The following is a 15,235-nucleotide window of genomic DNA, read 5'->3' on the forward strand; positions in this document are numbered from 1 at the left end:
ACCTTGAAGTCATCAAATCAAGGGTGTAACCTTTATTGGCTTATTCTTGCAAAGAAAATCACTAATATTCAATTAATCCAGTGGGAAAGAAAGAAAGCTTGCACTAAAATAAATTCTGAAAAACAAACTTACTAGTGATGCCATAGTGAACCCAATCACTTCTAGGTAACCATCATCGTGCCGTTGAGGTTCAAAATCCCTACTTTCACTGGGATTTCCCCATGGAATGGTGCCAGCACAATACCTGCAAGAAACAAGTAAATCTGTGGCTTTTTGATATTTTTAAAGTAATGTCTACATCAAGCAGAAATAATAAAATATGCTCTTAAAAAGAAAATACAAACTTTAAATGCTGATACAATTATGCAGCCTAAAATACTTCATGGGAGCAACACACTGCCATATTTATGTGTTATTTTTTTTTCTAACCAAAGAAGGTGGTTAGGACACAAACTAAAAAAGGAGCATTTTCCCCTACCACTACTGATCTAAGTTTTTTTAACCTGAGATCTACCCTATGCCCATGTTTCTCATTCTGTCTCCTTTAGGGGTAACAGATAAGTGGGAGACCCCAGCCTATTAGAATGCAAAACATTTTGCAATTCCCTAGGAGTTCTCCATCCTTCATGCATTTGACATCAATGACAACAACTGAAAGCTTGTGCTTTGACAAGTTAGCAACCCTGAGCTTCCTCATTAATTTGTTTTATTCCTTGCTGCTTGCCATCCATCAGCTTTCTTCAAGTCCATTTGGCCCCTGAATCAATGGTGGGAGGTCAACATCCAAGGAAGTATTGCAATTTTTGCTTCTTAGCACTAAATCTGTCCCCCCTGGTGGTTGATATACACACTTGCTTATATGATGGCCTGCTATGCATTCACTGTGGATGTACACATTCTCACATACTTCCTATAAAGGCTACAGTGTGAAAGAGGCTTGGCGAGGTCAGACACGCATCCCCAGTCCATACACTGCATGGCATATACCGCTATCACCAGTAGGTGTAGGCATTACTGTATGATGGACCACCAACCTCTCCCTATGATGGATGAGCTGATGTCAACAGCTCACACCCATCCTCCTTTGCCTTGTTCCACAAGCACTTAAGCCATTAATCAAACCTGGATTGACTGCTCATAGTAATAGCTTCATCCATCTATGCCACTGAGCCAGGTAAATTAGTTATTTTTTAATATGGCTAACTTCACTCCATAGCTGGCAAAGTGAGTCTCTTTATGCCCTTGCACCAGTAAATGGAGAAGGCAATCACCTGCTCATACGTTTCCTTGAAATGCCTAAAAAATTAATCTTGGTCATCGGTGTTGCAGATGGGAGTCATCTTTCTCTGCCTCCAGGCAGGTATGTAGCATATTTTATACAATTCTCCAATAACTGACCCGCAGAATGGATGACAGTTTACTCTAATCTCAGGTGGCAATTTGTTCATAGGTTTATTCTCAGCTAATGGTGTGCGCCTACCACTGTATGCTTAGCCAAGAATGTCAGAGAAAAATAACCACTTAAGCTAAGCTAATAGTTCAAAAGATTATGGAAGAAGATAAAAGTTAATTTAGGAGAGAGAGAGATGGTACATGTTCATGTTAGGGGAAAAGATGGAGAAAAAGGAGGAAACAAGAAATAGACAAGGAACACAGATGATTAAGATGTGATAACTGAGAAGGTTTTATTTTTTGAGGAAAAAGCGGTCACATGGAGCATAATCTGACAAAGCTTGCAAGTTAAGGCATAAAACATCTTGCAGGGGTCTTTAGGTCACAGAAAATAAGGACAGATGTTTTAAAATACACTAACAAAATTAAGAAACCATGACCTATCCTTGCCAAAGCTGAACTGTAAGGGCTTTCAGTTTGATGATCAATTATTACTATTGAACTTAATGTACTTTACTAATCACTGTTTACATTTCCAGCTTTTTAGCTGACTAATGCCTATATGTATTAATTGTTCTATATTAATGTGAAAACTGCATATTTTTGTATGGAGTTTTCTCCCCATGACTTTGTCGAAAATTGGATCTATGCTCAATCAGACTTTCCCAGTAAATAAACAAATAAATACATTTTATGTCCCTAGTGATTAATTCCACAATAACATATACCACATAACACTAGTGAGACTAAAGAGTTTATAGTTACTTGGGTCAGCAAAAAGCTGCCCTTATGGGGAGGAGATGCCTATGTCATTACTCCAGTCTTTATGTACACATCCTTTTGGAAGACCTTGAGTGAAGGTGTTTAGGAGAGGTTTGGCTAAGCCACCAGATATGCCTTCTGGTCCCAGTGAGGTGCTATTTTTTTTGTTTTGAAAAGGGAGACTGAACCTTAGTCAATTTTAATAAAGGGGGGTATTCTGAGGCTGGTATGGAGGTACTGAGGTTAATGTAGGTGCAATGAAATTAGAGCTGAATTTATTAGCTCAGATGGATTCTAGGGCTCATGTCAACAGTACCATTTGCAATTATTTCAGAGGAAGGCAAAGTATTAATCGTGGAAATTACATACAAAGCTAAAAAAACAACCATATGGCTATGCTTAGTGCTGATGACTATCTTATGCACAAAGATGCCTTTGGCCTTTCTCAGTATTCTTGAGTTCCTTATTAAATTGATTAAGCTTTACTTTATGAGCTGGGAAGGGGTAAAATTTATATAAGATTAAGAACCTATGTTTTTTGTTGAATAATTTGTCGATTCTATTACCCAACCAGATTGGGTATTTGATATATTTACTGTTTTGCTTATGATGGCAGGACAATTTTCTATACATGGTAACTTTATAGGTTAGAAAATTCCTTGGTTAGGTCTAAGGTGTCAGTGCTCAAGCATTCAGCATGACTAGGCCATTTATGTTTTTCAAAAAGTTCAATGAGATCTAATAGGCTACATTGCTAAATTCCATGAATGCAGAGATAAGCAAAGGACAGGAGAGAAAGTTAAAGTAACATAACAGAAATAGGTGAAGATAAATATGTCTGACTTTTTGCTTTTTTTTTAACAGAAGTTTTTAAAGAAGCAGATCTATTTTTGATAGAAGAGTCAATCTGGGTAGGGGGACAGCAATTCACTGCTCCTTCTTCCAAGGCCAACAAAAATGGGTCTCCTTTGCCCATCAAGGTTACTCTGACAGCCACATGGCTGTAAGGACTACACTGGAGAGAGCCAAGGAAAAAGATGAATGGTCTGAGGAACCAGTAATGGCCATAGCAGAGTCAACCATGTGCAGATGAGGCAATTTAACAGCCTGCTGAGAGGCAAATCATGTTTAGAAATGTTCTTTTTGTGGCTGAAAGAAGGAAGAACTGAGGAACTGTTAGGCGGTTCCATGGTGAAGTAAAAAAAAAAAAAAAAAAAAAAAAAAAAGATGTCTTAGTCCTGCGGAAGTCTGGCAACAATAATTAGCGAAACAGGTAAGAATTAAAAAAGTAATTTTTCATCTAAAAACACAATGAAAAGTACTTCAAACACTTATCCATTCCCTCAAAAGCAATTTAAATCAACTTTTAGGCAGGAAAAATAATTTTTAAATAAGTTTTAACAATTCTTTTTTCCTCAAGAGTAACACTAGTAATCAAAAGCAAGTAAAAATCATATGACAGGTTACAAATCCGTTTTTCCTAGCTTGAAAGTAAAACTATTACAGAAGAAGTTAAGTTTTGGTCCTAAAATAAGATTTGGAAGGCTTTTTTTTCCCAGACAAGAACTAATCCTCTTTGCAATGGAAAGCATTAGCTGTCTGTTATAGATTCACAGGTAAATATGAAGCTATCAGTCTGTAGACTATTGCAAGTCTAGCCAATGACCAGAAGTCAAACTTGTACTTTGTATCTATGATATAAGGACCTTAACCATTATGCCAAACCCTCCCCCCTACTGAGTTTCGAAAACCCACTAGAGGAGCTCTCTTCAGTAGTAGGATACTCTGAAAGGCTTAGCATCCAAACAATCTTTTTTCTTCAGCCCTGCTTAAGACAGTTACTGGTTTTGGTGTGTGAAAGGTACTCTTAAGCTTTAGAAGCTAGACAGATGTTATATCCTTTACAGGATATAACCCATATAACCAAGTTTACTGCAGAAGATCAAATGATGAGCATTAATTGTGAACACTTTGCTTTGTCTTTTACGTATCTAATCACATTTGTATCATTAAGAAGGACGGTATACATAAAAAGATGTGGGTGTGAGAATTAACTCAGAACTGAGAGCAAGCAGAACAGAAATGCTTTTACTGTCTTTAAGTGTGACATCAAGATAAAGTTTACAAGCTATAAAATATCTTTATTTGACTATATTTTCAAATCCTGGAGAATTTTACATGTGCTGCTGACGAACCCAAAAACAACAGTACCTTGGAAAGAGGGATTCACAGTAGGTAGTAGTATTTTCTGTGAAAAAAGCACACAGAAAGACTTCTGGACCACAAAGTCCAAAGTAAAGTTATGTAGACTGCTTAATAATATGTTCACTGGCAAGTACTAGGCTAACTACCCTTAAGGGCAATTTTAAGCCTAGATAATTTCCCTTTTTGTGCTCAAATTAACCTATCCCATTTGGTTATAGATAGGCCTCATCCATCTTATGTTCAGTAATTATAAATTACTCCTAATGAGAATAACTGGGATCATACCATATGTAATTTGAGGGGACACGTGCATGCGATAAAGCATTTAGGAGCTGCCTATATCCACTAGTAATACAGGGGGCAGTCCTGGGGTAAATATGCTGTTTCCCATCCATACAGCTAAGTTGTGCTTGAATATGGACAAGATGAACTTTATTTTATGTAGACGGGGAGTCTGTTCCAAAGCAGCGGTATCCTCTGCGACATATATCTGTGACTCCACACTATTCTGTTAATGTTACAAAACAGGTATAGATCCCTAGACAGAGTATTTCTGACAGCATTTGACTAGCTGATGCTCAGTAAATCCATCCGTATTGCATCACAGAATGACTTGTATGCCAGACACAAGTTACCTCTTAGCAGTCTATACGATACAGAATATAGTGACAGGAATTTGAGTCAGTCCAAGGCCTAGTATCCTTTAAGTTAGGTATCTCTGAGGGGCATTCCAGTTAACGTTAATAATTAATAATAACTAGTTAATAATGTTAGTCTTAAAACAAAAACAACATACCAAATCCTGAAAAATAATTAAGGGAGTATGTTATTTTACTTTATGTAGGCGATTAATGATTATTTTTTTTTTACTTATTTCAATGTCTGTCTTGTGACATAAAGAAACTATCACAACTAGTAAAATGAAATACTGTAAGGCTACAAAGATTGAAAACATAATACAATGCAAAATTTGTAATTGTCAACATCTGAAAAAAGGTAATGAGCAGTATGGGAAACGTCAGCATTAACACTTATTTAGCTTGTTTGAAAGGCAAATTAATAAATTGGATTACAAGTTCTGTATCTTGATTTCAAATCAGGAAGAGATATGAAATTATGAATTCACTAAAGAACAAGCCACTTTTTTGTTTCCAGGTGCAATAAAAGCAGCAACAAAAGAAAGAAGTGATTCATTTGCTGTGGTATGAAACAAACATTTCCATGCTGGAAAGGTGTACATCCCAACAATCAGAAAACATACAGTAAACTCTTATTTTATTTAGAAAATAGTATATCTTGTGATGAAAATGTCTGTAAGCCCAATGGACAAACTGTCCCGTTCCCTTCATAGGGAGCGCTGTCTAGTTAAGTGACTTTCTCAGTCACCCAGCATGCAAACGAAGGTGAAAGCAATCAAATCTTGTACCCTGGGCAGAGGAAGCAGCTCATTAACAGCTCAGAACTTTAGCCTTCCATGCTAACTGCCATACCTCTACCACAACGTCTACTGGACGATCAATATGAATCGAAACTAGTCTAGCATATGAGTGAAGTGCAATGGAAGAAAGGTAGCTTACAACAGCTGTCCTGAAAAACTATCAGGCTTTACATACTGAATCAATGCCTCTCATGATGATGTAGAGGACATATCTTGTGATGATTTAACACTATGCAACAGTACTGTTATTTTTAGAAAAGAAAAGGAATTTCTCGTGTATACTGAAGAAACACATGGTTTAAAACTACTTTGCTGAAAGTGCTATTTTAATTTTCAAAATTAAGCAGCAGCTTGCAATAAATTAATCAGAGCAAAAAGCACTTTTACTCTCTTTCTTACTAGGATAAGATTTCAGTTTACTTTGTGATAATGCCTTCACACAAATCACTTAAGAAAAGTGATGACAATTTCAGAAGGGATAAAGAAAGGTAAGGAAATGCACCAGAAGTATTACTAAACAAAAAGTAACAGTTTTTACAAGTATATATTCTCACCCATTGCTAGATATAAAGTGGGCCCATAATGTCCAAAATAATGTGCACCACTGCAACAGACACTGGAACATGATCACTTAAATACAGGATGAGATGATGTTTTAAGACAGTCTGGCCAAGTAGCACAGAAAATAAAATCTGGCAAATACTCTTGCTTTAGTTTTGTCAACCACAGGCGATCTCCTAACAAATCACTATCTGTTAACTTCATTAATATTGGCCAATGCTGTGCTGGCACTAATAACTGTGGTAGAATTTCCTCTCTGTCTTAACTTACTCAAAACATAAGAAATAAACAAGTTATGTACTTACCATAAGGTTCCATCTGTGTTGTCGATCTTCATTAATCATTGATCTTTGGGGCTCGGTTCCGAAGGGCTCGGCCGTTACACAACTCGTGAGAGCCAAAAACTCTCAAACTAAGTCTCTACCCATAATACCCCTCTCCAGATTACCTCAGATTGAGTCTGCAGCTACACAGACAGACTGAATAAAATATACATATGGAAAAGAAGAGGCTATGTCCAAAGTGAAAACTGATAAGGTTACCAGGACAAGCGACCGATCCTCCAAGGAGTCTGAAGGTGGGGGACAGGAGGGAGGGGAGTCAATGATAACTGAAGATCAACAACACAGATAAACATTATGGTAAGTACATAAATTCTTCATCTGATGTTGTCAGTCTTCATTTATCCCTGACCTTTGGGACAGTGCCCCAAGCTACTTTAGATCTTGGTTGGCCTTATGGAAGTATATTCCTGAGAACCATAGAGCCAAAGGATGCACTTCTCCTGGAGACAAGATCCAATTTGTAATGAGTGATAAAGGTATAAGTAGCAGCTCAGGTTGCTGCTGCACATATTTCATACAGAGAAGCTTTGGAATGGAAAACAGAGGATGTGGCTATTTCCCTCATAGAATGCACCCTAACTGGCAATGATAATTATAAATTATTTTTATTCTAAATGAAAGAAATACAGTCTCTTAACCACCTTGACAAGGTGACCTTTGAAATGGATTTCCACTAGAAATGGACCAGAGACAGAGACAAGTAATTGGTCCGATTTTCTAAATTGTTTAGTTCTGGTGACATAGAAATATAATTGTCTGTGAACATCCAGCAAATATAATCTATATTCACCTTTGTTAGAGAAATCTGGAAAGAAAACAGGTAAGTCAATGGATTAATTAATATTAGTTTCTGAAACCACCTTAGGGAGAAAGGATGGGTTGGTTCTTAACCACTATCTTTACGAAAAATCGCACATGGGGGTTTTGAAGATGGTGCTTGTATTTCGGAAATTCTTCTGGCAGAGGTAATGGCTATCAGAAAAATGGTCTTCCAAGAAAGAAACTTTAAGTGACAGGTAGCCACCGGTTCAAAGGGGGGAAAGGACCACAGACTGCAAGAGGCATAGTCAGATCCCAGGGAGCTAGAGGATCCTTATAAGATGGCTTGAACCACAAGGTACCTTTCATCAACACAACACAATCTATGGGAAATTAGAGGATGATCTTCAAAGCCATTGTGGAAATAGAAAATAGCAGCTAGTTTGGATCTTAACAGAAGAAGCAAAGGCTCTTTGTTCGAAAAGTGTAGCTAAAAATTCTAAAATTTTCTCAATTGGTGTAGAGAAAGGATTAAGACCATTATTGTGTGTCCAAACAGAAAATCTTTTCCACTTGCTGTGGTAAAGTTTCCCGTTGGAAGGTTTGTGAGAAGCCAATAAAATGTTTTGGACTGGAGAAGATACATTTTTCTGCCTGGCAATTAATGGAATTGGAAGAACCAAGCTATAAGCTTGAGATTCTGAAAGTTGGGATACACCAGTCCCTGTGTGTGAGACAGAAGATCCAGAACTCGGTCCAGAGTCCAAGGAAAGTGAATTAGGTGAGGCCACAGAAAGGGGAACCAGATCTGACGAAGCCAAAAAGGGGCAATGAGGATCAACTTGCTCTTCAACCTGATGGCTTTCTTTAAGAAAAGAGAAATCAGTGGAAAAGAGGGAAAGGTATACAGTAGCCTTGAGGATCAATAGTGAAGGAGAGTCTCTCTCTCAGGGACTCCCCCTGAGGAGGAATTAGGGTAAAGTAACTGCTGCACTTGTTCAGGGGTCACAGCAAAGCTGGCCCCAGTGATGGAAAATGCCCTTCACCGCTCTGGAATTCAGAGACTACTTGTGATGCAGAAGGATGCATCTGCTCAGTTTGCCCACTATCATGTTCCAGCTCCCCAGGATGTGCACTGCTATCAGAAAGTGGTTGGAGGACATCGCCCATTGCCACACTCTGAGAATTTCTTGACACAGGGGGTGAGACCTGGTTCCACCCAATTTGTTGATGCACCAGACTACTGACATGTTTGTCTGACTGAACTGCAATCATTTCTAGAGGGAGGACAGCTTGGAAGGCTTGCAACGCTAACAGCACTGCCCTCAGTACCCGAATACTGATATGCAGACTGGCCTCCATCGGGAACCAAGTGCCTTGGACTGTTCTGCCCAAATAATGCACCCCCCAACTGGGAGGCATCCGTGGTCACTATGGCCTTGGGCTGAGGTTGATAGAAGGGACTGCCTAAGAGAATTTCCTTGGATTCCATCCATCAAGATAAGCCCTTGCAGCAACTGGTGATTAAAACTGGATGAGTCACTGGATGGGTCAGGGTGGACCACTGGAATAACAAAAGCCACTGTAGCAGCCGCATGTGAAATTTTGCTAGTGGAACTAAGGTAATGGTTGCTGCCATAGACCCTAAAGCTCAAAGGACTAGAAGCGCAGGAACCTTGTCTTTGTAGAGAATGGCTTGTACTTGGGATTTTACCTTCTGTAGCCTGTGAAGAGGAAGGGAAGCTCTTATGAACTCTAGATCTTGAGTCAGACTTAGCTGAGATTCTGACTGATTCACTGTAATGCTCAGACAAGCAAACTGGTGCAGAATGAAATCTGTTGCTTGATGGAGTAGATGCCTGGTGGGAGCAGTGATGAGTCGGTCATCTAGATAAGGAAATGCTTGGAATCCATGCAGTCTCAAGTGAGATGTTACTGCCGCCAAACACTTGGTGAACACCCTCGGGCTGTGTTGAAGCCAAAAGGCAGCACTCTAAATTGTAAATAACTGGCTCCTAGCCAAAAGCGTAGAAACCTTCTGGGGCATTTGTCCATTTTTATGTGGCAATACAGTACCTGAAGCTCTACAGAGCACAACCAATCATTTTCCTCTAAGGAGGGTAGTACAGACTGAACCGTGACCATCCAGAATTTTGTTTGCTGAACAAATTTGTTCAGAAGGCAGAGCTATAAAACTGGTGTTAAGTCCTCAATCTTTTTTGGCACCAAAAAGAACCTTGAGTAAAATCCATATCCTATCTGGTCTGGTGGGATTTTTTGGATAACTCTTTTTTTCTAGCAGCTTTGAATCTCAAAAGTTGCTTGATCCCACTGTCTGGGTGGAACATCGAGAAGGCTTCATCTTGATCTTGGAATGAGAGTAAAGGGAATATGGTAACCCCTGGCAATGATCCTTTGCAGCCATGTATCCAAAGTTATTTGCCTTCAGGCTCTTGAATGAGGAGAAAATCTTTCCCTCGAATGCTTCCAGAGGTAAGAAGCTGGGCCCCCTTTCAGGAGCACTGGTAGGGTTGCCCAGAGAACAAATCTCTGGAACCCTGATTTTGCAGACCACCTCTGATGCATGGTCGGGGTCTTCCATTAGAGGTCCCCCTCTCTGCCCTGAGGAGAGCCACCATCATGTGTGTCCTGAAAAGGCTCTTGGGATTTTTTGAAACACATCTTCCAGGTCCTCTGATTCCTAGAGTAGGACCGTTGGAGAGCAGAAAAGCATATTTTCACTGCAGACAGGGACTTTCCATCTTTCTCACACCTGGCTAGAGTTTCTTTGGCTTTGGGGCCGAATAAGGAATATCTATCAAAAGGAGCAATGACGAAGGAAGGCTTAAATGGGTCCATAAACACATACAAGTGCATCCAGGTGTGACGCCTTATGGTAATGCCCGAACACGCTGCCATCATCAACCTTTCAGCTGCAAGCACAATGAGCCTCATGGACGAGTTGGAAATAGACTCCAGGGTGGCTAGATGGGTGGCCACTTTACCCTGGACATCCTCAGACACAGCTCCTGCTAGGGTATCTGATAACTTCTTGATCATATCCCTCTGGAGCCTAGTAAAATGTGCCATAAAATTCAAAGACCTTAAAGTGAAGGTCGATGATGCGTACACCTGTTTACCAAATCTGTCCATCGCCCTAGACTCTCGTCTGGAGGGGTGAACAGTGGAACTTTCTTCAGCTACTTCCTTTTTCATGGCTGTCGCCATCACCACAGCAACTACCACTACTCCGTTAGCCCAGTGCTGGTAGTCTTCCAGAACTGAGAATATTTTGTGCAGTCTCCGGGAAATTGACTCCACGGAGTCAGGAGCCTTCCCAGCCCACTGCGCCATCAATGTAATAAGATCATTAATGGGAGGAGTCACCCAAGAAGTAGATGAGCGAGCACCAAAAGCCTGCAAGTACACTGACTCCTCAGAGGTAGGGTCTTTGGGCTTCCGGTTACCTCTGTTTCAGAATGTCTAGAATGTTTCCGGAAGAGCCATCTTCTGGGGGTGACCGGGGGAATGCTCCCATCATCGAAGTCCATGTCTTCTGTGACAAATTCCTCAGGGGAATCTAAGTGTTTCCTCTTACACATCTTTTTCTGGGGTGTCTCCTCATTTTAATCTCTGAGGAGGACTCAGAAAAAGAGGGGCCCTGCACAGAGATATTTTGCAGCTTAGGTGCTCACTGCCCAGGCATGGAGGTTGGTGGCAGCTCTGGGCAAGATGGAGTACCGGGAAAAAACTCTGATATGGAAGGGGCCAACTGAGAGCCTGCAGAGGACAATGCCGTCTCCAATACCTGGGAGGCAGGCCCACCCAAAGTGGGATGGGAGCCCAGAACTGAGAAGGACAACCTTGGAACTGAGGTCACACCCCGCTCTGAGAAACATACCCCTTAAGCAGGAGCTGAGGTAGAGCCCAAATCAGCCAAGGCTACAGAGTCAAGGATGGCTCCGAATAAAAAAAAACTGGAGCCAATCCTGAACCCTCAGACCAGACAGTTACGGCCCCAAGAGTCATTCGGTTCGGAAGGAACCGAAAAAGTCAAGACAGATCCAGAAACTGAAGGGGGAAAAGTTGTCAGCACACAGTAGCTAGAACCAGAGGGATCGGGGTCCTAAGCCCTAAGACCTCAAAGGGGATTAGAGGAGCAAGATTTGGTGGAGTTCTTGGACAGAAAGCCCCATTTCCACAGGGGAGTGGGGTCTGGGAAGAAAAAGAAAGACTACTAAGTCACTAGGAGTTCATCCACCAACCTCACAATGTCAAATTTAGTCAGACTCCTGGAGGAATGGACAGAGAAGCCTGAGAGGGATTCTGGTCTGTCAAGAAAAGGACTCGGGAACTGTCCCACAAAGGGATTAATAGAGGGTGAGTACCTTGTCAAGGATACAGTAAGCATATTTGCTATTGGCACCGATGGTGGTTCCAATATTTCCGGAAGCATAACAGGTGGAGTCAGTACTGACAAAGAAGCTGAAGATATTAGTATCGATGTGACTGGCACCGAGGTCTGTGCTGCTGTGGAAGAAGGTGCAGAGGTAGTCCATTCCAATTTCTGACTTTAGCCTTCAGTAATGCTGAAGTAGTGGGAGCCAAAAGCTTATGTTTTTTTGCAGCCAAAGCTGTAGGAGACGCTGGCACTGAGTTACTTTTCTTAAGCTCAAGATCACATTTAGTGGGAGACGTATCTGACTTGGACAGATCTTCATCAAAAGAGAACTTAATAAGACCTTTCAATATTAATTTATTATTTTTTTGACTAAGGCCTGGTTACTGAAAGCTTGGCAAATTGTACAATTTTGCTGAAGATGAGCTGGGCCCAAGCAATACACATAGTAAGAATGCCCGTCACAAGTAGGCATCTTCCATCCACAATCCTGGCATTGTTTAAAAACAGTAGTTCCCTTCAATTCAACAGAAAAAAATCAAAGAAAACCATGAAATTTCACTTGGCTTGCCAGAGTATCTGGTTGATGCATTTAGCGCAAACAAGATCTGGGGTATTCTGGATAGAGACTTAGCTTGAAAGTTTTTGGTTTGTGCAAGCTGTGTAATGGCTAAGAGGGTTCCGAGGAAAAGAGTAGAGTCCCAAAGGTCAAGGATAAATGATGACAAACAACAGCAGATCATTTTTGTAAACCTCAAAATGAGTTAAGAATTAGCTATAAATCCTTGTTCACTTTCTCCTTAAGATTAGTTATAATTTCTATTAGTCTGCCTAGAGTATCAAATTCCCCATGTGCCCTTTTAAAGTTTTATGTGGTTTATTAGGAATTCTACTAGTTAAGAGTTAGTTTCTTTACTAGCCAATCTTGAGATGCAAGGTACAGTTTCGTCTCCTAACAACAATAGCACGGGAGCTTCTTCTGTGTCTTCATAAAAAGGGTAACTACGCATTTTTGTCTGCTTTAAGTTTAAGTATCTGAAGAGGTCTCTTCACAATTCTTTTTTTCATAGGCTTTCTGTTTAGCTTGAACAGAAATGGATTTATTTAACTTTTAGAATTTACTACCATTTTGTTGCTCTGAGGGTCTTCAGTTAAGTGCCCTTCTTCCACTTTTATATTCTTACGTTCTTTACCTACACTTTTGTAACTCACTGTGCAGCCATATGCCTTGTGCTGATTATTTACTTCACAGTTTTCGAAAAGTTCACTTTCTGTTCTTATTTGTTTCCTACACTGACACTTCTAACAGTATTTGGTTTCCAATGCTCCATCATCATGGGGGCATGTTTTTGATGTAACATGGGATCTATATTAACATCTAACTAGAACCAGATTATAGCCAATTTTGTAGCTCCTATGCCAATTCCATTTTCCTGGGTTTGACTGTATATATAAAAAACTGTCACTGGCCTGATCTAACCCAATTTTTACAGTGAATGAGCATATCAAATTGTTGCCTTACCTTTTTGATACTATTTGTTCCGACTGGCCAAACAATGTCTATAGGTTGTCCAGACCCCAACGTCTCCTACAGTGCCTTAAAATGAGGAAAAGTTTCTCTACTATGTCAGCAAAAATCAAGACAGGTGCTACAGCTACAGGAGTCAGACTACTGTTAGAAACATATGAATTTTTAAACGTGTGAGGAGATATTCTTTTTTACCACCATGAACATATACCACTTCCACCTTTATAAATCTTACGCTCAGACACATACCTTTGAAAGACTGAATTTCTATCCCTTCCAAAAATAATTTACTTTACCAACCTGGTTATAATAAAATAACACAATACTGACTTAATAATCCAAGTGTCAGTCTTACCAAATTCTATAGGAATAGTTTCATGTGTAGCATGCATAGCAGTTTTAACATTTCTTACACCAGTATTTTCTTCAGTTTTAATGGAATAAAATCTGGTTGTATGACTCCAGTGTTCCACATCTGAAACAAGTCATTACTCGCTACTTCATGATTAACGGGAGACTGGATATTTCTTGCTGCAATTTCAGATTTAGAACAAGACAACTCAGTTTTAAACAATGTGCCACTAACTAATGAGCAGCCTATTAAGGGTATTAACTTATCGGAGCTCTTGGTATCACTGTGCAACATCCTTCTTCTTATACTTTTAGATAATTTTACTGCTTCTATCAGGTTCTAAACACAGCTTTACAGTATGTTCATGCATCTGGGCTCTTAAAAATGTGTCATCATCAACATTCCAGTTGTTAATTTTTTTTTCTTGCACTTCAGAAGTTACACCAGCCAAGAATGTCTAGAATCATCTCTTCATGTAATATATGCTTGAAATTCAAAGAACTGCTGAATAAACAGACTTTAATAATTAAGTAAGAACTACTCTTATCTCATTACTTTTTCTGCTTAAAAAGCTTTGTTTTATAGTAGACACCATTGTAAATAGTTATTTTAGTCGTTATTGTTATATATATGTGTGTATATATATATATATATATATATATATATATATATATATTCACTTCAGATGATTGAAGTTTTAAAACTTCAAATTTCATATGGCCGAGACCTGAAATAAAAACAAAACAAATTGTCTTGGATATTTTTGCAGGTGAGCAAGCCCCCCCCCGTGCCCCCCACACCCCCTGCTATTTAAATATACCAATGCTGAGATCGCACTACAGTGAGGAAAACGGAAAATTTCCTGGTTCCATGCTGTATGGAGATATCCGTTCAGAACGTTCGAAGTTTTAAAACTTTGATCATATGGTCTCGGCCATATGAAATTCAAAGTTTTAAAACTTCGATCATCTGAAGGGAACCATATATATATTTTATATATATATATATATATATATATATATATATATATATGTGTGTGTGTGTGTGTGTGTGTGTATATATATATATATATATATATATATATATATATATATATATATATATATATATATGTAGGTTTACTATTGTTTATTCGAACAAAAAAACATTTTCCTTTCAAATAAATGAAAGGGGGGTGTGGGGGGCACATGAAAATACAAGAAAAAACTACACATTTTAAACGAAGATGGGTGGGAGGATTCACCCCCCCAACACACCCCAATGTGGGGGGTTGTGCTGCCCACACCCCCTTAACTATATATATCAACTTCAGGGTCGTACAACATTGGGGAGGGGGGCAAATCCCTGTTAAGTGCCTTGAATACTGGTTGTCGACCAAATGAATGTCGATCAAATGGTCTGTCGATCTTCTGAAGTAGACCCATTATTTATATATATATATATATATATATATATATATATGTATATATATATATATGCCCAGGCAAGCAGTTCT

At 39.4% G+C, this 15,235-nt stretch overlaps 1 protein-coding gene across 1 annotated transcript in view; it reads right to left on the reverse strand.

Annotated features, from left to right (window-relative positions):
* The window catches only part of LOC122811072 (diacylglycerol kinase zeta-like), a 3,109,428-nt gene that overhangs the window by 1,121,779 nt on the left and 1,972,414 nt on the right, over nt 1–15,235 (reverse strand). The window contains exon 20 of the mRNA XM_044082630.1: nt 133–244. Within this exon, the coding sequence (XP_043938565.1) occupies nt 133–244 (112 nt within the window). The remainder of the gene's footprint in view (nt 1–132; nt 245–15,235) is intronic.

The sequence above is a fragment of the Protopterus annectens genome, chromosome 9.part0, assembly GCF_019279795.1.
Source record: "Protopterus annectens isolate FY-2018-M chromosome 9.part0, PAN1.0, whole genome shotgun sequence".
Taxonomy (NCBI): Eukaryota; Metazoa; Chordata; order Ceratodontiformes; family Protopteridae; genus Protopterus; species Protopterus annectens.